The sequence below is a fragment of the Castor canadensis genome, chromosome 11 (genome assembly GCF_047511655.1).
Source record: "Castor canadensis chromosome 11, mCasCan1.hap1v2, whole genome shotgun sequence".
Lineage (NCBI taxonomy): Eukaryota > Metazoa > Chordata > Mammalia > Rodentia > Castoridae > Castor > Castor canadensis.
This window is the reverse complement of record NC_133396.1, coordinates 50426994-50450208: the sequence shown is the minus strand read 5'-3', so window position 1 is coordinate 50450208 and position 23215 is coordinate 50426994. Positions and strand designations below refer to the sequence as shown.

Sequence of the window (23215 nt, the reverse complement as noted above, 5' to 3'; positions counted from 1 at the left end):
CACTGTGCCCCCCCCTTCTCATCCCCCAGCTAAAGCCTGGTCCCAGCTCCCAGGGGAATCTGGTCAGAATCCACCCGCACATTTCCAAAACAATCGTTGTATCTTTATTGACTTTTTTTTTCTGAATGCAATGACTGTTTTTTTTTTTTTTAACTCTTAAGGAAAATAAACATCTTTTAGAAACAGCTCGATACACACAATCTTCAGTGTGAAGCAATATACTAATAAGAACACTAGTCGTCTTAACATTTACAGTCTTCATATATATTATATATATGTATATGTATACATATATATACACTATATAACGAGGCCAGATATAATACACACGTTTACCATTTTACAGTCATATGTACAGGAAGTTGCTAGGGCCGCCCCAGGCAAGGGGCTGCGTCAGGCCTATCAAAGCGTGGACAGAGCTGAGGACACGGACAGACAGGCGGACAGACTGGTGAGGATTGGCCCAGGCCGGTGGTGCTGCATGGGGAAGGGGCATCGCGGGAGCCTCCATCCTCAACAGGGGCCGGGTTGGGGCTCTGTGCTGCGGGGCGCACGACGCACAGCGGCGACACACGGGAAAAGCGAGCATGTTCCCAACATATATACATTCTATGTAACATATATATAGAGGGGTACACAGGTTTTGTACACGAATCTAGCGCTGTTCCTGCTCCCGTGCAGAGTGGGCGCTGGTGCATTAGGATGACGGCGCATCCGCCGGAGGTGCACTGGGTCGGGGTCTCCTTTCTTATTGCGCTCCCGGGCTGGGATCCAGGGATGGGGTGGAACTGGAAAGGGGACGACCAGAAGCCAAAGGGTGCCCCACAGTCCCGCCCACACCGGGGAGCCCGCATCCCCTGAGCATAGGCCCACGACTACCCCGGCTTTGCCTGACCCGCACAAAAGCTTTGGCAAAGGCAAATAGTCACGTTCGAAGAGCTTTTCCCAAAGCCTCTGGCCCCCCTTCCCCGTCAGCCCTCTCCAGAAGGCTTCGGTTTCCCCCGCCTGGTCCACGGAGCCAGGAGCCGCCCTCCTTCAAGGCCGTCTGGTCCCCACCCCTAACCTCAGGCACATGCCACGACCGACCAGGGTGGCTGTAACACCCATGAGGAATGTGTGCCACGTCGTCTCGAAACTTCCGGGGAGGGCTAAAGCTGTCTCCCACCCGCCAGAGGTTGGGTGCCCCGAGGAGTCTGGCCACTCCGCGGTCTCCCCTCTCCAAGTCTGGCCCCAGGGGTATGGGCAGGCGCACCCCGTGCCGTCTGGTTCCGGGAGCAGGCGACTCCAGAACAGGTTTTCTTCCCAACCCAGGGCCGCAAGTCTGAGCCCTAGGAGGCCAGATCCAAGATCCGGAAATCGGATCAAGGATCGGCTCTGGGTCCGCGCCGGGAGCAGCTCAAAAGCCCTGGGCTACGCAGGCGGCTCCTCTCTTTCGGCGGCGGCGGCGGCGGCGGCGGGCGGGCGGGCGGGCAGGTGGGCTCCGGTGGCTCCTCCGGTCGTTGTTGTGGATTACAACGGCAGCCTCTGCAGAAGAAGAGGGAACGTCCACACCCCATTACTGTGGTTCGCCAACAAGTGCTGGGGTTAGTTCCTCCCCGGACCCACCGCGACCCCGCCCACACAGGCTCCGCCCCCTGCCGGGTGGGCTCAGCTGGGGCCTCGTTGTGCTGACCGTGTCACGCCCCAGTTCAGGCTTTTCTTCCAACCACACTCAGTCAGCTTTCACCTGTGTGTTCTCTGGCTCGGTCCCTTGGCGGGCTCCTCCCTCAAGACCTGCCCCATTGACAAAGCCTTCGTTCCCACCTGCATGTACCTGCCTGCCCCAGGCCTCCTGATTACGGCTGCAGAGTGGGTAAGCCTGGGCTGGGAGGGCTGGGGCTCCGCACGTCAGGGGAGGGCCTTGTAAAGGAGGCGAAGAAGTGGGGCTCCTTCCGCCTGGGGACACTTACCTTATGTTTGGGACACTTCAAAGAAAAGTTCTCTTCGATGAATATGCAACCTGTGACCAAAGAGAAGTTCCAGTGGTTAGATGTGGGGTGAGCTAGCTGGTGTTTCAGCAGGTGGGAAGGGAGCTGAGGGCAGCTGTCCAGAGTGGCCTCCACTATCTAAACTCCATCTTAGGGACCCATGCAAAGTGATGTGGCCTTTGCCCCACCCGCTGGTCTTTACCCTCACCTCACCTCCACCTGGAACTCCCTGCCTATTTCCACATGGCCAGCTCCTTGCACCAGGGAGATTTTCCCTGACTCCATAAGGCAAATTCCCCCTCCTCCTCCGCCAGGCTCTTCCCCTTCCTCTGCCTTATTTCCCACGGCCTCTTTTGTTACCACCTCCTTTCACAATGGGCTGGTCTACATATGGCTTACTTGCTCCTGGTCTCCCTCCCCCAGAGAAAGGCTCTCTGAGGTATGTGGGCCAGCCACAGGAAGAGTCCGACACCCAGGGGGTGCTCAGTGTTTGTGTGGTGGTGACTTGGGAGTGGAATCTTGGTCTCTACATCTGCAGAATGGGCATTAGGTCACCTGCTGCACGGCTGTGGCAGGTCCTCCCCCTATGTGCACTGCACACAGCAGGTGCTGGGGGTGGAAGGGCTTATTCCTATGGGGACAAGGGGAGGAGAACACAAGGTCTCAGATCCCAGAGACTCCCAGGTGTCCAGAGCACTGCCTACCTGGGAGAGGCAGAGGATGGCAGAGTAGGGTCAGTCTTTACGCCCACCTGACCAGGGGGCGCGATGGTGCAAGGCATTGCTCCAGGCCTATCACCATCTCGGGAGACCTGGCTTTCTCCTGGGTGCCACATCCCTCCACCCTAGGTCTCTTTGGGCTCATTTCCCCTCCCTCCCCTCTCACTGGCCAGGGGCTGCCTCCCCCAGAGCCTTCTTCCAGCTCACATTAGGGATGGTATCAGGGCAGAAGGGGGTGAATGTCCACCCTCTAGCAGGGTGTCCAGCTGCAGGGCTGTAGGCCTCTCTGCCATGGTCTCCCCTTCTCTCCACACATCCCCGCTAGAAAGTGGGGGTGTCCATGATCTGAAAACTGCCCATGATGTTGTCTTTTAGGGCCAGTGGCTGGAGGCGGCTGTCAGCTGTCAGGCATGCCACACACAGCTCTGGGACTGGGCTAGATTCCCACAGAGTACTGAGCTGAGCCCAAGCCCACCCACTGCATGCACAGTGGGCCCCTGGCTCGGAAGCAGGTGCTTGGGCCAAGGGCTTGGGTCACTGGAAACTGAGCATAGGGGATCACCACTTCCAAATCAGCTTGCCCACGAATCACCCAACAGTCGCTTTGGGGCAGTCGCTGGGGAGGGTCAGGCCTCAGTGTCCCCTCCTGCCCTGGTGTCTTGGGCCTAATGAAATGACCCTGGGTTGAGTGTGGAGGGCTCTGACAAGACACCAAGGTGTGGCAGCCTTTGCTCTTGGGAGTCACTGCTGGCCTCAAAGTGGGGTTCATTAGTAAGAACTGGAAGGGTGTAGGGCTGGTGGACCAGGACAACAGCACAGGGTGGAAAGTAGCAGTTTGCTCAAGACTGAAGACTGTTCCCTTTATTCCTCCTTTCCCAGCACCGTCCCCCGCCCCGTTCCCCCACCAAGCTGGCCAGTGGCCTGTGCCAGCCTTCCCTGCTTCTGATGCCCTGTCCTCATCTGCTCTGGCTGCTGTGCCTCAGTTTCCCAGGGCTCCCTCCATCCTCTGGCAGCTGCTCAATGTCCCCTTCAGGACCCTGACAAGCCTCCACCTGCTGACCGCCAGTGTGTCTCTACACTGATCCGAGCTGGGACAGCTCCCTGCGTCTACAGATGCCTCAAGTAGACCAGCAGCTGTGTGTGGCAGGTGGGTCACCCCATCTATACCCACATCCTTTGTAGCACGACTCTGCAGCTCATCCCATGGGGAGATGGCATGCACCCTGTGAACCTGGGCTGTACTTGAGACTTGCTTTGGCCAATAGGATTGGTAGCGTCTGTAGCCCTGGCTGTGAGAGACCCTGCTACTGCCACAGTGATGTGCCAGGCCAGCTGGAGGAGGCGACCATGCAGAGCAGACAGGCTGGCTTGCCCACAGAGTATGCCAGTCAGCCTGTGCCCTTGTGAGAATTAAGGAAGCATTGCTATTTAAGCCAGTAAATAGAAGGGACCACAGCTCAGCAGCAGAAGTTAACCCCGTCTATTTTCTTGTGCCAGCTCTGCTCCAAACAGCTCCTCCCCCAACATGGGGAAGCTGAATGTCAGGCTTAACACCCCCACCTCTTGCAAACCGCCCTCCTCTCCCCCCCGCTTACATCAAGTCCTGTGGACTCTGTGCCAACATAGCCTCTGGGATATATGACTTTACCTACACCAAGCAACCATCCTCCCCTGCTCAGACTAGTGTATTAGTTCATCAGCCTTGATCATGTCTTCCCAGCCCCCTTCTTGCCTCAGCTCCCGTGGCTCTGCAGATTCTTGTTATGTGGCTCAAAGTCAGGGATAGGTGTCCCACTACTTGGCAGCTATGGTCTGCCTCCCCTGATCTTTTGAGGCCTGGCTCAAAATGTCCCTATGCTTGGACTCCCTCCCAGCTCAGACAGGATAAACCTGTCCCAGTGTACACTCTCTCTTCCTCACCTAGTCTTCATTACTGTAGGCAGAACCAGGCTCTCCTGTGTGCCCACTCCAAAGGGGGCCTAGGGATGGTAGATAGTTCCTGGGTAGGAAAAAGGCCACAGGATGTGGAGGGAGAAAGCCCAGCTTTGTGCCTTGCCTCTCCGGGGCTGTGCTGTGGGGCCAGGTAAGATGGCTCATCAATAAAGATGTAGGAGACACGGTGTTGCTGCAGGCCTGGCCTATAGCGAGCACTACACTCATCATAGCAACTGGGGACTGAGGCCACGAGTCTAGAGTAGTGGCTGAGTCCACGTCCAAATCTGGTTTCCACTGCGCAGTATGGGAAGTGGAGTGGGTAAGAACCCCCACTTGGCCTGGTTCTTGTCATCCTCGTGCTGGCAGCTCAACCCCCCAAGAGATTATCCCCAGTTGAAGCCCTGTGTGTGCTCCAGGGGTGCCCTGGCTGGGACTGATGCTGGCTTGGGACGCAGCAAGCAGGTGGGGGGCAATGCAGCCTCTCTGCCCAAGTTAAGAGGAGGGCAGTTAGAGTGTGACAGGAACCTTGGGGCCTGGACTCTGTCTACTACGAGGCAGGGTGAAGGTGATTTTACCCTGTTCCAGACCAGAGCTGCAAGGAACACAGGGTGATAGGTGCTGAACTGTACTTCCTGGTCAGAGTTCGTTATTCCACTCTGCTTTGGACAGCTCCAGAAAGGAGGTGATTACAGATCTGATGGCTGCCATGACCAAGACCACACAGGAAGAAAGGCCACCAGTGCTGAATCTAGGCCAGTGGTGATCTAACACCCCGGAAATATTGCTGTCAGGAGTGACTAATGTTACACTGTAAGCAATTGTTTTCTTGAGATGAAATAAAGAATCTCTCTGAGCCTCAGTTTTCCCACCTGGTTGATAAGGGTCGGTGTTTCTGGATTTCTGTGGCCCATGGAACCTAGGCTTGTCTCCTGCCTCTAGGCCTTGCTGAAATCCTTCCACAACAGTTCCCTGTGGCCATCAGGTTATTTGATCTCAATTTGTTTTTATCTTCATCTCCCCCAACTTTTTTTTCTTTTCCAATACTGGAGATGGAACCCAGGTTATTGTATTATAACCTTTCCCTTTTCTCTGTGCATTGAACATCCTTCAAAGGTCCAGCCCCAACCATTTTCTTTTAAGACTTTCTTTACTTCCTGGCAAAGACAGTTTCTCATAACTTTCCATATTAGCATTTATGCCTCTGCCTCCCTTCACTGCTGTGGGTAGTCCTCAGTCAGATGGGTGGAACTAACTCATTTCCATATCCCTGGCTTTGCCCAGCCCAGGTCTATGCAGAGAGAGAGATAAGGAGATAAAGAATGATGCTAGAGCAAAAGATGAGGGACCCCAGGGTCACGCGAGGCCTGGCTCGAAGGAGCTGTGCCTAGATCCCCCTGCACTGCTCAGATGGGCCTCCAGCCTTTCTGCCCCCACGGCTGTCGCTTACCCGCATCGCTGGCGCACGGGTAGTGGTAGGTGTGAACGCATCCTTTGTAGGAGCACCCAATGGTGGCCCCGGCTTCTTGGCAGCTGGAACATGTCTGATGAAGAGAGAGGGAAGGCAGGTGAGTCCTCCAGCTTTCCAGAGACCCCAGTGACCCTGCTTCCTGCCAGCCACCCACCGCCTTTTTGTTTATATTCTGGTTTTGAGATAGGGTCTCACTACACAGCCCCAACTGGCCTTGAACTCTCCATTATTCCGTGCTCATGCTTCTGCCTCTCAAGTAGCTGGGATTACAGCCATGCACCACCATGCCTGGCTTCTTCTGGCAGTACTGGGGTTTGAACTCAGGGCCTCACACTGACTAGAGGCAGGCACTCTACCACCTAAGCCATGCCCCTAACCCCATTGGCCCTTTCTAACAGCCCTGGGTGGGGGGTGGGGTGACTTTCACTGATCCCACTCTTCAGATGGTGGGGGCGTGGGCCAGAAGCATTCTCTTCATCCCCGTAGCAGGGGCAGGAGGATGGAATGGAAAACCAACCATTTAGTTGCAGTGAGACAGTCACCTCCCTGGGACAGAGAGCTCAGATCCAGAGGAGGAAGTGACACAGGATCCCCAAGATGCTGATTTCATGTGAACTGCATGCTGCCTGGCGTGTGCCCCACCCCTCACAGGTCTCAGTACTCTCGGAGGGAGACATGGAAGAGCAACGCAAGAAGATCCTTGGAAGAGTGAAGCCTGTCCTGAGGCCTACAAAGGGTCAGTGACAGGTGCAAGGCCACATGTGCTCCTGAACCACAGCTATTCTGGTGGGGGCCAAGAGCCAGAGGGAAGTGAGTTGCAGAACAGGCCAAGCATCACAAGTGACATTAACTCTGTCATGGCCAGGCGTGGCTTGTATCATGGTTATTTTACTTTAGTACCACTTAATTTGAGCTCAGGGCCTTGCACTTGCTAGGCAGGTGCTCTACCATTTGGGCCACACCCCCAGCCTTTTCTTGCTTTAGTTATTTTTCAGGGAAGGTCTCTAGTTTTGCCTGGGACCACCCTTGGACTGTGATCCTCCTATCTACACCTCCTGTGTATCCGAGAACACCAGCAAGCACCACCACACCAGCTTGTCAATTGAGATGAAGTCTCAGCTAAGTTTTTGCCTGGGCTGGCCTCAAACCACAATCTCCACTTCCCAAGTAGCTGGATCACAGGCATGAGTTGCTGCACCTGGCCTGGTATCATGGTTATTTACCTAGGTCAACGTCGAGGGCAGAGGCTGAGAAGCCTTCCGAGGGCCCACTGCTTCAGGATGGGCCCCAACACACAGCCCGACAGGTCCATTCTTGCTATTACATGCCATCTGCCCTGGACAGGTGGCAGTTTTGGCTGTTTGGGTCTAAGGCCTCTTTGTCTGGTGTGGGACGGCCTCTTGAGGATCTAGAGCCGAACATCCTCCAATTGTTGACCCAACAAGGGGAGATGAAGCACAAGTGAGGGCCCCAGACCAGGCCGTCTCATCCACAGTGGGGTATTGTCACTTTGGAGGTAATTACAGGACTGCCCCGGCTGACAGCTCCTCCCACCCCTTACTGCTCTAGGGCCCCAACGCCATTGAGGTGGGCATCTGAATGGCCATCTTAGACCTGAGCAAACAGGTACAGAGGGGTGAGGTCTCCAGTGCTTCTGGCCTAGCTACCCTGACATGTGTGGCCTAGGAACTCTGCCCTGCCAGCCCTGGTGCCCACACCAGGCCAGGCCTCATCTGGACAGAAGATGGGATGCACGATGGTATGAGGAAAGGGGCTCAGGGCAGACTGGGAAGCTGAGACCCTAGGAAGTGGGCATGGTGGGCTTCAGAGACACAGGTACTGTGCGATGCATCAAAGGAAGACAGGGACCTGGGGCTCACCGTCCTGTCCTCCAGAGAGCAAAGGGAGACTAAAACACCAACAGGGATACCAGGCAGTTATCTGTCATGACCCTCTGCCTGAGCCCCGTCCTGCTAGCCAGGTCAGCACTCTGGGGCTCCCAGAGGACAGACAAGCAACTTCCTGAAGTTAGTTATAGAAGTGGACTTCAGTGGAGCTGGGATTTGAACCAGGGTCTGTTTGGCTCCAGGGGAGCATGGTGCCACCAAGCCACCAAGGCAGGAAGGAGCCATGAACTGGGCAGTGACACTGAGGGCCACTCTCCAGACAGCCTAGGGAAAACAGACCCTGCTCACTCTCGCAGGTTGTTCTGTGGCGATGGCTGGGCCCTCCCACAAGGGGACGTGTTCTATGACTCTTTCTACCCCCTTTCCGGAAGGCTCAGTAGGGAAGCACTGGCTGGGTAGCATGCTCTGGCTGCCAGCCCTAGGCCAGCCAGGCCCATCTCTGGCAGGGCAAGGCCCTCAGTGACTGGCAAACTCCTTCCTGCCTAGTGGACCTCTCCTCTGGCCTTTCTGGGTGTCCCCACAGTGGGAGGTCATTCTGGAGCATGGCACAGCTGACAGACCTGAGCAGTGGACAGATTTCAGTTCCTCGTGACTCCTGGAGAGCCACCTCTCTGGCCTGCACATCCCCTCAGCCCAGCAGGACTTTCTATGTGTGTGGTCAGTGAGGGGGACAGAGGCACAGGAACAGGCTGGGGCAGGAGGGACTTCCTCCACTCTCACTGCTCTCCCTCCCTTACCTCCAGGGCTGGCTGAGTACAGAGGATGTGAGATGATCAGCCTTCAGAGAAGGCCTTGGATTTGGGCATGGTGGGACGTGTTGGGGAAGGGGGACACCAATACCCCACAAGGCTAGAGCTGAGGCTGCCATATGGATGATACTTCTCAGTATGGCCGATGTGAATGGCAGGGGTATGGTGTCCTATTGGGACCAGGCCTTCCTCAGCAACAGGACAGAACATAAGTCAGGGCTGGGAGATGAAGATCTCCAACCATCCCCAGGGACAGAGAAATGGGGGGAGTGGGGGTGAAGGAAGCATCAGGAGCCCAGGAAATGGGGCATGGGTGGCAGCTTCAGTGTCCCCAGGGGTGTGGTTTGGCCAGATGATGCCATGGACAGCTATCAGGTGCAGGGAGGAGCACAGGGCAGCAAGGCGAGGGGAGAGGAGCTGCAGGGCTGGGCAGTTCTACCAGGTCACCAAATAGCTCAGAGGCAGACAGTCCAAGGACCACTACAAGGCCTTCCTCAAGGAGGAGCCAGGCCACCCACAGCAGGCAGAGGAAAGGAAGGAGCAGAACCCAGAAAGAATGAGCACCCGCAGTGGGGCTGCAGGGAGCCTCATTCTGCAGGAGCCAGGACAGCCCCCGTGGGGGCAAAGGCATGGCCCCTAGAGGCAGAATGCAGCCCTGTCGTGCCTTGGGTCCAGACATGTCTCTTGGCCACCCAGAAGAGAGAAGAGAACAGGCTTTGGAGCAGCCTGCCTGTCCTGCCACTGGTGGGCTCCTGCCTGGTGAGTTTGCTGCTGAGGCCATGGGCCCTCAGAAGGGAGTCCAAGAAGCCCCAGTCAGTGGCCTGTAGTGCCCCAGCAGAGGACATTGCTTGTCCCCGCATTCCCAGTACTGTGATGCCAGACACAGAGCCCTGAATTTGTGCCAGATGCTGCCCTAATATCACAACAGACATTAGCTCACTGTGTCCCCCTGACCCTCCATGGTGCTGACCAGGAGTCGACTTTGGAGCTGAGGACTGAGGCACAGAAAGGCAAAGTCCCTAGTGAACCCTGGCTGCCCCACAGCTCCGTTTTCAGATACTCCAGGGCCAGAGCTCCTGCTGGGGCCTCCCTGTGCCAGGGTACCAGGCTCCAGCCATGTGTGCTTTGAGGAGCAGCTCCTATGCCCCAGCTCATTCCTGCCACCCTGGCACTCCATTCCTGAACCAGATCCCAGCAGGGGGTGGGGCTGGAGCTGGAAGTTGCCAGGGAGTGTGAAGGTAGGCAACAGGTTGTTGGGCTGGATGTAGGGACTGCAGTAGGGCATCGCCTGGACAGAATATCCTACCTTAGCCCTAGGTGTGCCTGTTTGCCCCCATGCCCCCTTGGGGGGAGGTTCCTGGACCTGCACGTTCAGCCCACACCCAGCTTTGGAGACACCTAGGGCACCATGGCTGCCTGACTGCATGCATCTGCTTTGGAACCCCATGCCCCACCCCGGCTGGGCTGGCCTCTTACCATATCCATGGCCACCTTCATGGCCTCCTGCAGCCCAAAGAGCTTCCCGGCCACCAGATAGACCCCGCTGGTCCACACAGCACAGGCCTCATGCACCCAGTGCTCCTGGGTGTCCCCACCAGGCTCTGCAGGGGTCCCCTTGCTGCATTCATGCTTGCGGTTCTTGTCGGCTGGGGTCACCTCCTCACCCCCATCCCCCCGACCATCACAGCAGTAGCAACTCTGCAGCCGACGGGACAGGCCCCGGGCACTGGTGCGCAGTGAGCCCTGCTTGGCTGGGTCAGCTGGGCCATCAGGCCTGGGGGGCTTCCCGGTGGCAGGGGTGGCAGCTGAAGCAGCTGCACACTCGAGGCCTTTGAGTGTTCTCTCGAGGGGCGAGGTCTCTTCACAGGTGCTTTCCGGCCGCACCTTCTCCTTGAGTTTTGGCTTCTTTTTGGGGAGGCAGTGTTCAGGGTAGTAGGGGCCGCAGAGGTCTCCAAGGTCCTTAAAGTTGGCCGGGTTTTGGCAGAGGCAGCAAACAAGGCAAGAGGTACTAAGGGCCTTAGACACTACAGGCCCCAGGTGCATGGTGGAGGAGAGGGGCAGGGAGGGTCTCGGCTGCAGGCTGGAGCTTCCCGGAAGCGTGGTCAAGGAGACCCCAGCTGGGTCCAAGGAGAGCAAGGAGGAGGAAGAGGAAGAGGATGAGGTGGAGGAGGAAGGCTTTCTGTGCGACTTGGGCTCATCTCCCGGGGAGTTGACAACAGTGCACACGGTGGTGAATGCATCTCGCTTCTCCACCCGTACAAAGGGAGAGAAGGCTGGGGTCCGGCTGTCTGCTCTCAGCCGCTTGCAAGAGGAAATGTACTTGAGGCGGATTTCAGGCTCTGTGGGATCCAGAGGCAGCACCTGCTGCTGCCTTCGCCGCTTGGCACGCCCCTTACAGGGTGAAGCGTTGGTGTTCTTGGCCCGGCCCCGGGTGAGGCGCTTCCGCTTGGAATAGCTGCTATAGTTGGTGTGGCCTGGCTGTTTCTGTGCCCTTGTCTGGGGTTGGCAGGGCCGTCCTTCTGGGAGCTGGGAGGCCAGGCCCAGCTCCTCTGTCTTTGGCTTCTTGCCTCCTCCTCCACCAGAGCTGTCCTCGCCATCCCCCTGTGTGTTGCTGGCCCTGTCTCGGGAAGTGAGCAGCAAAGCCGGGCCAAGATAGGGCCGCTTCTCCAGCGGGCCTTTAGAGAGTCCAAGGGCTACTGCCCTGCCTTTCTGCCTCCTCTTCTTCGGTGCCAGGGCCTCCGGGGACATGAAGGCCTCAGTTTTGAAACAGTCAGTGGAGGACAGTTTCTTACTGTTCATAAGTTTGCCTTTTAAGGATCTGTTGGCTGGGTTTCTGCATAACGGGTCTGCTCCTGAAGCTGCTGGGAGCTTCTGCCCAGTGCCCATGCTTACCAGACCCTCTTCTGCCCCAGCTGGACTGCCCCCAGCGCTCTTGAGCCCACCACGGTCCTTGTCCGGGAGGGCTGGGCTCAGAGGAGTCCCAGGAGGGACACCTGGCACTTTGCACACAAGCTTCTTGAGGCTGGGCGAGGTAATCTTCTGCACGATGGCCTCCAGTTTCAGGCCCCGGCCCTTCCGGGGAGGCAGCACCTTGGTCTTCATGGCACCCTGGAAGGCTGCCTGGGAGGCGAGCTTGATGCAGGTGTCAGGGGTCTCTGGGGGTAAGGGCTGCTTCATGGGGGACTCGCTGCTACCCTTGGGCTTGGCCTTTTTGGGTGAGGACATCCTCCTGAAGAGGTTGGGGGAGCCCTCAGCTCTCTCCTCCTTCCCATCCCCAGCACTGCCACTGGTGTTGCTGCTGCTGCTGCTACTTCGCAGGACCAGGTTCCGCTTCTTGGTGGGGACAGGTGCCATGAAGGCCGACTTCCTTTTCAGTGCGTGGAGGGGCCGATCTGAAAGCTTGCCCCCTGCGCTGGGCTTGGAGACTCTTGCACGCTGACTCACCCGACCTTCCTTCTGGGGGCTGCTGGAGACCTTGAACGTGGCGGACAGGTGGTTGTTGGCAAGGAGCTTTTTGGTGCTCTCTGAGGGCCGTCTCCGCTTGGTGTGGAAGACCTCCTGGGGTTTGGTGCGGGACCGGAGGATCATGGAGCGCTGGTCTTTGCCGGCTGTGCTGGGGGAGTCTGTCTCCTTGGTCTTGGAGCCCATGGGGCTGCTGTCTGAGGCCACAGGCAGGGCAGCCGGGTTGCTGGGGCTAGATGCAGCCTTTGGTGAGGGCTTCCCCACCCGTTTTCCAGACTTAAAGGCTGCTCGCTGCTTGCCCCCCAGTTTGTCAGGGGGTGCTGGGGTGGTAGTTAAGCCTGGGGGTCCAGGTGTGCGGGGCTCACTCAGGGCAGTGAGAGAGCGGGTACACATTCTGGGGAGCCCTTCTGAGGTCCCCCGGCCTGGGGCCCCGGCCCCTTCCATCTGTCCCTGTGGAGGCCCTGTGCAGGACTCAGGGAGCAAGAGGTCTTTGGGAAGTGCCGGGGCCCGGCATGGGGAGTCCTCGGCCTCGGGCAGCCCCCTGTGCACCCGCCGGCTCCGTAAACTTTTGCCCCGGGGCACAGGCTCTTTCTTAGCAATAGGTGCCTCAGGCACAGCAGGCTTGTTTGGCTTCTGGGCCAGGGTGGTGTCTGAGGGGGCAGAATCCCCTGAAGCCCGTTCTCCATCAGGCCCATCTTCACCTGGCTTCATGTGGGACAGGGAGGACTCAAACCAGCTCTGGACCTTCGACTCGGCTCCCACAGTGGGGCCGAGCAAGATGACGGACTCCCCAGAGAGGTGGCACGGGGAGCCCCAGCCAGCCTTGGAGTCCAGTACCTCCTCCACCTCCTCCTTGGTGCAGATGAGGGGAGCCTTGGGTGAGAGCGGCTCCTGCAGGCCAGGCCTCTGCTCAGGGCTGCCCAGCAGCTCGCACAGGGAGGAGTACTCCTCGGCCTCCAGGTCCTCCTTCCTGCTGGGAGGTGGCAGCAGTGGTAGGTCCCCAAAGTCAGCTGCAGAGCAGCAGTGCCGGCTGTCCTCCAGCCAACGATCAGCTTTGCCCACCTCAGGGCACTGCAGCAGCCCACCCGCCTCTTCTTTCACCCCACCTGCCTCCTCCTGTTTGAAGTCCCCAGGCAGTGCAGCTGCCTTGTCCCCAGGTGGCTCCTCCTCCTGGAAGCCCAAGCAGGCTGAAGCCTCATGAGCATCCCCTTTGCCCACACCATCTGAGGCCTTCCCACCCTGCTCCAGGCCTTTGAGCTCGCCTGGGTGCAGTCCCCACCGGGGACAAGCATCTCCCAGGTTCTCCTCTGGCCAGGCAAAGGGGTTGGCACTGTCCACTGAGCTGGCTGTGGTCGTGTCCGGGAAGCAGTCAAACGCTGCCGTGGTGGGGTCTGGAGTGGCAGCCCCAAGGGTGGGCTTGGTACCAAAGGACAGGGCACCAGTTGTCTTCTTGGGGTCAGGGGTGGCAAAGGCCACGGAAGGGTCTTCAAACAGCCCCGGGCTGAAGTCCTTGGCATTGCCGCCCTTGTCCAGCTGCAAGGAATCAGGCAGGGCCTCCGGCTCCCCTGACCGTGGCCATGCTGTCTTGGCGACAGAGTCCAGGCAGGCGCTGTGGTTCTCCAGTGAGAAGGGTGGCTTGCTGGTGTCCTTGGGCAGGCCGGGCGCCTCGGCCCAAGCCTTGTCAGCCTTCTCACCAATGGCTTCTTGCAGTCCCAGGATCTCAGAGGCCAGGTCTTCCTGAGCCAGGGCACTGAGCAGCAGCCGTGGGCAATCCCGCTCACCTGCCACGAACTTGGAGAAGCTATCCAGAGGCAGAGTGCTGTGTAGGCTCTGGAAGGAGTCATCAGATTTAGTGGACATGTCATCAGGAGAGGTCACAGAACAGGTAGACACGGACTCGGGCTTGGCCTTGGAGTTGCTGTTGACTCTGGCGGGGCTGCTGCGGGCCTGGCTGCAGTAGAGAAAGCTGCGCTCCAGTGGATCCTCAGAGCCACTCAGGTAGTCGGCCTCTTGTGGCTCAGCGTGGGTGGACTGTGGCGTGCTGCTTGGTGGCTCAGATAACGGTGTGCCCGCTGGTTCGGCCGAGTAGCCACTGCCCTCAGGGCTGCAGTGCTGGCTCTTATGCTGCTCCGGAGTCCTGGACACAAGGTTCTTGACCCCTTTCTTCTGCGGCACAGCAGCCTTGGACAGTAGAAGCTGCTGCACAGTGTTGGAGATGTTCTCCACCTGCGAGGTCAGTGCCGTGAGGCTCTGCAGGCTGAGATCTGACAGCAGGTTCTCAGGGATCTTGTCCTTTTGCAAGGGCTTGCAGTTGCTGGCCTGGGTGTCCACAGAGCTGGCAGCATCTGTTGGGGAGGGGTTGAGCAAGGGCATGAAGTGGCTGTGGTCAGTGATGCCTGTGGGGAAGGCTCCAGTGCTAAGCGGCTGCTGGTTGTATGCAAAATTCTCCAGATTGGGCATCAGTGGAGATGGGGTGGAGCTGTAGGAAGGCGAGCGGCCCACGGAGCGCGCAGGGGAGTGGCTGGAGCTGGGGCTGAATGTCTGGTAGTACTGCTCTGGAGTCCTGACAGCTGCATCCGGCTGGCAGTAACCTTGACCTTGCTGCCCATAGTGTTGGTATTTGGCAAGGTTTTGGTAATGGAGGGTTTCCTGGGCATGGTGCCGGCTCTGAAGTGCTTGCTGCTGCTGCTGCTGCTGCTGCTGCTGCTGCTGTTGCTGTTCATAGCCAAGGCGGCCTGACTGGTAGGTATGAAGGTTCTGGACCCGCTGCCCTGGGGCCAAGCTGGCGTTGGCGGTCAGAGGCCTGTCATGGGGCTGGGCAGATGGTGCTGTGCAACTCTTGTAAGAGTGGGTCCCCTGCCCGCCACCTTGCACAGATGAAGAGTAGGTGGAGGAGGTGGGGAAGGACTGGGAATGCTGGGGAAAGTGGCTGCCCTGGGAAAAGGGCAGAGGTGAGGCGAGGTCATTCTGCAGTTTCTGCCTTTGGAGTTTGGGGTATGCCAGGGGCTGCTGGGGCTGTGGCAGCTGAGGCGGTGGCTGTGGCACATGCAGGGAGTGAGTCCGAAAGGGAAGCTGGGCACCCTGCTCTCGGTACTGCCTGTTTGGGGGTACTGCCGTCTTCTTCATCAAGTTCTCCTCATACTTGCCTACACCTCCTGGCAGGGGCTGAGGCTGGGGAGGTGGCGGTTGTGGGGCTCCCCAGGCCTGCAGGCCCTCCTCACCAGAGTAGCGTCCCGGGTAGGGGCTGCTGTCCTGGACACCACTGTAGCCGGGGAAAGCTGGCCTCCCCTGCAGGGCCTTGCTGCCTCGATGGTACTTGTCAGCCACCGCAGTCGCTGAGCCAGAGGGCGTACCAGTGCTGCCCTCATAGGCTGCGTAAGGCTGCGGGTTGTAATAGTCCTTGGCCAGCAGCCGCTGCCGGTCGCAGCTCAGGCTGGCCTGACTTTGCTGCCTGTAATTCTCCAGGCGTGATGTTTCCTGGGAGGTCTGTGGGTAGTTCTGTTGTTTGCCATGGAAACCACACCTTTCTCGAAAAGACTGCATGACTCGGGATGGTTATCTGTGAAAAGAAAAGGAGAAAGGGAGGGCGGGAGGGGGCAGAGGGAGAGCAGTTCAGATGGGCCATGTCCTGTCCTTTCTACTCAGCCAGCGTCCCTTCTGGATGCTTCCCCAGCCCGCACACGGCCTTCGATATTCTCCCCTGGCCAGAGCCTCCCCACCAGCTGTGCACATATTGACAACTTCTGGTCAGGGAGAGGTGTGCTCCCTAATTCCCACGTCCACAGCGCCTGCAGCTGAGCCTCGCCAAGGACGGCCACCAGCAGCATGGGAAGTGCAAAAATGGGCTGCCCAGAGTGGTCACCAGGGAGCAGCCACTCCACTGCCTCCCAACCAGCTCTTCCCCTCCACCCACCACCCACCACTCCCAGTCCTTGCAGACAGCTCAAAATCATTTAGCAGAGCAATTCCGGCTCCAGTCCCCTGGGGCCTGCTGGATCCTGTAATCTTAGTCCCTGCAGGGCAGTGCTTAAGCGTGACCCAGCCATGCTAGGGGACCCACTAAGATCTGCTCCCACCCCGCCCCGCCCAGGAGAGGCTGCTTGCCATACCTGCGTGACAGCACATACCCAGGCACACACATGTCCACACAGGCGCATCACACAAACATACACATGCACACACACCTCCCTGTCACTGCCACGCCATCTGGACTCGTCTGTTCCTGCTAGCAGACGTTGACTGGGGGGCTGCAGAGCCACTGTAGACAGAAAGCATCCCCTCCTCTGACTCTCAAGAAGGCAGGACGGCAGCACCTGCCTCCTGTTTTTGATATCATAGGTGCATAAACAGATTACGTGGCCCAGAGCGTGGAAGTGCATACTAATGGGGGACAGAGATGCAGTCCCACAGCCACAGGAGAGCATTCTGGCCCAGGCCCCTCCCACACGGCGTGAGGCAGCCCTGTCCTCCTGGCAGGACCCCTCCCAGGCTCCCCAGGTCAGGGCCGAGGCAGACAGTACTGAGAGCCCATCTGGTTATGATTTTAGGGGCTGGGGCCCAGGCATGGTCAAAGCTGCCCCAGAGCTGGATCCTGGGAACTGACCCAGGACCAGGCAGGGGCTATTCAGGGAAGGGTGGCTGGGGTCTCAACACAGGTCAGATCTAGGCACCTGGGCTAAGGCTTTCCCCAGCTGGCTAGCTAATCTGCTCACACCAGAAAACTCAAAGGGCTGGTGCCGGTGGCTCATGCCTGTAATCCTAGCTACTCAAGAGAGGCAGAGATCAGGAGGATCGCAGTTTGAAGCCAGCCAGGGCAAACAGTTCACAAGACCCTGTCTCAAAAAATTGGGCTGGTGGAGTGGCTCAAGGTGAAGGCCCTGACTTCAAGCTCTAGTACCACAAAAAAAAAAAAAAAAAAAGAAAAGAAAACTCTCAAAGGGTGGATGGAAAAGAGAAGTGCCCAGGCTTTGGAGGAGTTGCATTGAGGCCTGGCTATTGGCCCTGAGTCTCACAGGGCTTGGGATTTACCCAGCAACCACCTTGGCCCAGAAGCTGGAACAAGGCTCTACTCAGCTGTGTGGCCCAGGCCCCAGGAGGGGACAGGGACTTTCCAGGTCTTATTCCTAAGCACAGAAAGAGGGAGGGGTGGCCTGTGTCACACCACAAAGACTTTAGGGCTTTTGAGGGGTAATAAAGGAGGGGAGGAGAGTGAGTGAAAAGAGAAGAGAGGCAGATGTGAGAAGAGGGAAAGCAACAAGGAGAGAAATGGGTGAGGGAGAGAGGCAGAAAGATGTGCGGAGGATGGAGAGGCTAACTCAGAAGGGAGGTCCAGCCACCCCTCTTCTTTGCTCTGGACCCCACCAAAGAGGCCTTCCTCATTCAGTGTCTGGGTACTGACCCAGAGAAGGGGACAGAAGATGGCCTCCATCCAGTGAAACAGGAGACACCATAGCAGCCAGACAGCCCCCAGGAGCCTTGTTGGCATAGGTCTGGGTCCATCTATCCCACAGGTCAGGTCAGCCTGGAGCACCCTGTGCCCTCAGAGCCGACATGAGGAGCCCCCTGCCCCCCTGCCCCGCCTCCTCTGGGCTCATCACAGGCATCCCTAACAAGGAGTAAGTGCCCGCCCTTTTGACCCTCTTCAATACAGCCTGGTGGCTTAAATAAAATACCACAGGATGTGCCAATCCAGAGGAGCTGGCATCAGCTTCCAGCCAGGTGGGCACAACCTGTGCCTCCTGCCCCCACCTTTGCAGAGAAGGGCGCCATCAGCGTGCAGGTGAGGCCACCCCTCAGACCCACCTCAGGGTCTGGCATTAGCCCGTCCAAGATCCACTCCAAAGCTGGATACCAGTTTCCTGCTCTCCCTGGCCATGCATTTATGAGCCCAGAATGCACAAACCCAGTTCCGAAGGCTGCGCCTCCCTCGTATATCTGCACAAATTACATTTCGGCTTTTATTAGCCCCAGATCACACTCATTTCCTGCTGAGTGTCCTGTGGATATCGTTAACATTTCTACAGCTTTATTTTTTATTTTTTTCACATTCCCCAAAATGCATTACCAGAAACATTATTTAAAAAGGGGTGAGGGTGCCATTAGCAGTGTCCCCTCCCCGCCCGCTCCATCCACATCTCCCCTCCCTGTTTAATCAGTCCAGCTGCCGCATCTTTTAATTTAGTCGAACTGGATTACACGCAGGTTTCCCAATACACAAGAGCAGCTGCATGTGGCGAGACATCTATCTCTAAGAAAAGACAGTTCAATTAAAATACAGGAGGGCCAGTGCCTGATAGAGGACCAGACAAAAAACACTCACCCCAACATCACCCTCCAACCCCAGGCAGAAGGAGGGATGTGAAGGGAAAAAAGACATGGTGGCATCACAGCCACCTCTTGGAGATGCAGAGGTCCTTCCAGCTCTGCCAGGAGAAATTGGGGTGCTGCCTCTTTAAGAGCTGCCTCAGGCCTGCCATGAGTTCTGTTGCTATTAATTATTGTGATGATGATTATTTTTCAAGAGCACTAGGAAAGGACATGGAGGGGGAGAGGCAGACAGGGGTGGGCAGCATCAGGAGAGGAGGGGGGCACAGGCTCCCCCAGCAGGGGAATGGTGACCTTTATTTTGTTTTTGGTACTGGGGTTTGAACTCAGGTCCTTGAGCTTGTTAGGCAGGCACTCCACCTCTTGAGCCACATTCCCAGCTCCAATGGTGACCTTTGAACATAGGGGAAGGAAGTGGCCAAGTGGGCAGATTCTGGCTCTGGCTGGAGGAAGCAAAGCAGGGGTTAGAGGAGGGTTCCCCCCCACCCCACCTCTCTCTCTCTCACACACACACACACATACACATGCATAGAACCCCTTGCCCAGGTTCCTCCCCTCCCTCTACATGCCTCTTCTCCCAGAGAGAGTGGTTGAGGCCTCTGTTCTGGTGGAAACTGGCAGGCAGCAAGTCCTGAGCTGCCTCTGAGCCCCGCACTCATGGGCATTTCGTCCTCATTACCAGCCTCTGGATGGGGACCAACCAGACTCAGCAGGACAGGAGCTCAAGGCAGAAGTGGGCTTGTCCTGGGCACAGCAGCACAGAGGGTCTCAGACTCTAAGCTACCTATCTACACAGCTATGAAATAGCGTGTGGAGGGGCATGATGAAAACCCAGCCCCCACCAAGGTGAGCCCAGCAGCCTTCAAAGGCCTGAGCTAAGCCTGGTGAACAGTCTTCCCCCAAAGACTTCAGGGCTGTGGGATGCAGGGGACCTCCTCACAGGCTGCCTGTTCAATGCTTTGTCCTGTTCCTTTTACAGAAAAAAAATGAAGTCCAGAAGGGCACGTGACCTGTTTAGGACTCCAGTGACCCAGCAGCAGTGAGCAGGCTAAGAGAGGATGCCCCCTGGCCTGAACCCTGTGCCAGGAAATCCCATGTCGGAGGAAGTGTTGTAGAACGGAACAGCAAGACAAAGGTGCCAAGCTGGGGAGGAGCATGTGTGTGCCTGCAGGAGGCTTTCCTGCCCCCTCCCCGGCCCTAGAGGCCCTACTTTTGTTCTGCAGTGTAGGGATGGACCCTAGGCAGGATCCACCACAGAGCTGTGCCCGTGGTCAGTCCCCACTGTTATTCCTATCTTGCCCTTATCTTCCAGCAGCCACCTTAAATAGTTCCTCTAATGCACAATGATGGTTACTGTCTCCTGGGCAGCCTCAGTGAGGGGTCACCAGGCCTAGATCCTCACTAAACCACAGGGTTGGGTCCCTGTCAGGAAATTTGGTGTAGTGTGGGCCAGAGCTGCTGCGGCCAACTGGGGAACCCTGAAGGAACCCAGCCTAGAGGCAGGGAGGGAATTTTCTTAGAGGAGGGAGAGTGGAGGGGCTGTGGTGGTGGGGAGCTTCCTGTTCCCCCAGCAGCTCTGAGGCCACTGGTCCCAACCCACCTACTTAGTCAAGGTTGTTTTATGCCCTGGCTTCCTGATTTGTAGTTGCAAGGAAAAAATTTCAAAATCTAACCCACTCAAGGCCTGAGAGCCCAAGACAAGGGGAGATTTACCAGGCCTCAGGAGGCAAGGAAGGAACAGGGGGGAGTTGTAGAGGGGGAACCACCTCGGGCTTCCCCATCTGTTGTGGGTGATGAATAATAAATATATGAGACCTGGATGCACAGGATAAATCATTAGCCAGATTTACTGCTGTCCTGGGGTCTATGCCAGTTCTAAGGGCTTGGCTTGCTGGAAAGGAAGGGAAGAGTGTCCAAGGAGCCCACAAGATGAGATAGTTGTGCCCCATGGGCCTCTGGGACAGGTTAGGATTGCTGGGCTAGGAGATAGCAGTAGTGATGAACTCAATCCTGCCTAGGGCAGAGAAGGGACCATCCTGGGGCAAAAGGGGCCCTAGAGGACAAGGCAGTCCCCACCCCAAAGCATGACCTCTCCAGACCATGTGGGCAACATCTGGGTATGCCCCCTCATTTAGAAGCCCAGCATGCCTCTCTGCAGGGCGGGGGTACAGAGTAGCAAGGCAACCAGTGGGGTGAGAGGCAGAAGACAGCTCCAGCATCTTCTTTAGATGTCACCCCCAGCCATGTGCCTTAGTTGAAGCTAGCAACTCTGGGAAGGCTGAGAGCTCTTTAGAGGATTTTGGAAGGAGCAAAGGTCCAGATGTTTGGATAATCCCCCTCCCAGCCTACCAACACTGTCTTTGTGGTGATGACTGAGACCAACTAAGGCACCTGAATGGGATCTCCCTGTAGGGCCTACCCCACTGGATGCCTGGCCCTGCCAACCCCCACCCACCGACTCTTTTGCAGGCAGAGACTGTGTCCCGAGCTAAGATCAGGGCCCCTGACTTCTGAAGCTACACCTGCTGCCCACATCCACCCTTTCCCGGGATGCAGCCAGTGACAAGCAGGAAGACCTGGGCAGTAAGGGCCCAGAGTGCAGGGGCTGCAGGGCAAGTGGCCAGGTGGCCCCATCTCTGCAATGAGGTAAGAGTGGCAGGCCAATCTGAGGCAGCTGCAGACATTCTAGGACCCTCCTGGGAAGCTGTCAGGAGCGGTACTCACTTACTGAGGGCTTTGTACTTATCAATATTTTTTTTTAAGGATTACTTTATTCACCACTGAACAAAAAGCATCACCACCTCTGTGTCTGTCAAAATGAGAAGGGGACAAAGAAAGGAGCTGATTGCTCGATGCAGATGCCAAGAGGGCCAGGGCCTCTCCCCTCTGTTCAGCTGTGGTCACAGCCTATCCTCCCTGCTCTTGCCCAGTGGATGCCACAATTTAGGGTCCCAGGACCTGTAAGCTCAAGGGGCTGGCCAGAGGGGGCTCTAAGGGAAGTTATAAGGATGTTCCTAGTCTGCTTTGAATTTTAAACCCAGCAGATTCTGTCTGTGCAGAAACATATAGGATATGGATGAGACAGATCTGTACAGCTGCCAGTCCAACCTCACCCCAACCTTGTCTCCCCACTCCATGTGTCCAGAAGGACCATAGTTACTTCTCTGGGGAAGTGAAGAAGTGAATGTTGAATGTCAGTCAAATGCTAACTGACTTTTGACCTTGGGCAAGCCTTTCACACACCCCTCCCCCGCAGGGCCTTTGCACTGGCTATTCCTCTGCTGGGAATACCATTCCCAGACACCTACACAGTTCCTTCCCCAGCTCCAAGTATTTGCACAGCTGTCAGCATCTACAGCGGCCTTTCCTTCTCCAAAGCACTTACCTTCTCGTAATAAACCTTGACTTGCTTTACTGTTGATCACTCCTCTTTAGAATAAAAGTTCCATGAGAGCAGGGATTTTGGGCTATTTCACAGCCATATCCCCACTGCCCAGAACAAATACTTATCGAATGAATCATGCTCCAAATGTCACATTAACCCTGTGAAAATATACAGAGCAAGCGGCTGGATGGAGGAAAAGGACACATTTGGGTAGGGACTTGGGGACAGGGGCTGGGGCCACAGCTGTGCTTCATTTGACAAAGAACATCTCCCTCAGGCCTGGCAAGGAATGTGCCTGAGTGAAGTGGGCACATGGGGCTGGAGATCCAAGAGAAGTATGCAGGGCTTCTAGCCCCACCCAGCCCAGCAGATCACTGCCATGTGGGAAAGGGATCCCGGGGTGCCAGAGCACCTGAATGTTTTCCTTTAAGAAACAGGGTAGAGAACCTGTCTGTGGGATGTACTTGATCACAAGCTCCAGGTGATGTGGACATACAGGCTGATGTAGACATAATTTAGATGGGTAAAGGCAGGAGAAACTGGGGCATGAACCAGGCAAACACTGGAGTGGAGGTGAGTGCCCAGGTACAGGAGGTCCTGGAAGCTGTGACCCTTAGGAGGGTTGAGCTCGGCAGCCTTGGAAAGTGGGCGCAGGGAGGTGGGGGCTGAGGCCTGCCATAATGGCTTAAGCAGTACTCCACACCAGACATGGTGAGGCCCCGCCCCCACACTCTCCTGGGGCCAGGCCAGGCTCCTAGGTGGTGCTCATTACAGCAGTAATTACATAATTAATGGTACAATGAACTGCTTCCCATGCCCCTCTCACTATAATGGAGTCTGATGAGGACAGGGGCTTCTTCTGTTTGGTCCTAAACTCCAAGTCCAGAAACCAGCCCCAGAACCGATGTCTATTAAATTATGCTTGGATGGAGAGACAGACAGGATGGGGGGCACATCAGGTTCCATGTTGGGGACATTACTTAATCCTCATCACAGCCTCAAGGGATGAGGTCCAGGAAGAGGTCTGATGATAAGGGAGGGACCTGGGGGCCAGGACACATGTAATAGCCAATCAGGAAGGATGAAGTTTTTCTCTTCTCCCAGTCCTTTTAGTGCCTGAACCCATTCACTCCAGGAGTCCATTTCTGCTCACCTTAAGTCTGGTGGAGGCTGAGCAGGGTGCTCAGTCTGTAAGAAAAAACAGCTAGAGGAGAAAACAGCACGACCTTGCCCACTCTCTGGGGCAGAGAATGTTGTTTACATGGGGTGGTGGGGGATAGAGCGCTGCTAAAGGAAGGG

The 23215-nt window shown here is 56.9% G+C and overlaps 1 protein-coding gene across 2 annotated transcripts in view; it reads right to left on the bottom strand.

The window, feature by feature from the left end:
- Window positions 1-77: 77 nt before the first annotated feature.
- The window catches only part of Rai1 (retinoic acid induced 1), a 113581-nt gene continuing 90443 nt past the window's right edge, over window positions 78-23215 (bottom strand). For both annotated transcript variants that reach the window (XM_074046658.1, XM_074046659.1), the window contains 4 exons: window positions 10222-15766; window positions 6069-6162; window positions 1950-1999; window positions 78-1524 (listed from right to left, as the gene is read on the bottom strand). In XM_074046658.1, coding sequence (XP_073902759.1) covers window positions 1510-1524; window positions 1950-1999; window positions 6069-6162; window positions 10222-15750 — 5688 coding nt within the window. In that variant the 5' untranslated portion in view covers window positions 15751-15766 and the 3' untranslated portion in view covers window positions 78-1509. The remainder of the gene's footprint in view (window positions 1525-1949; window positions 2000-6068; window positions 6163-10221; window positions 15767-23215) is intronic.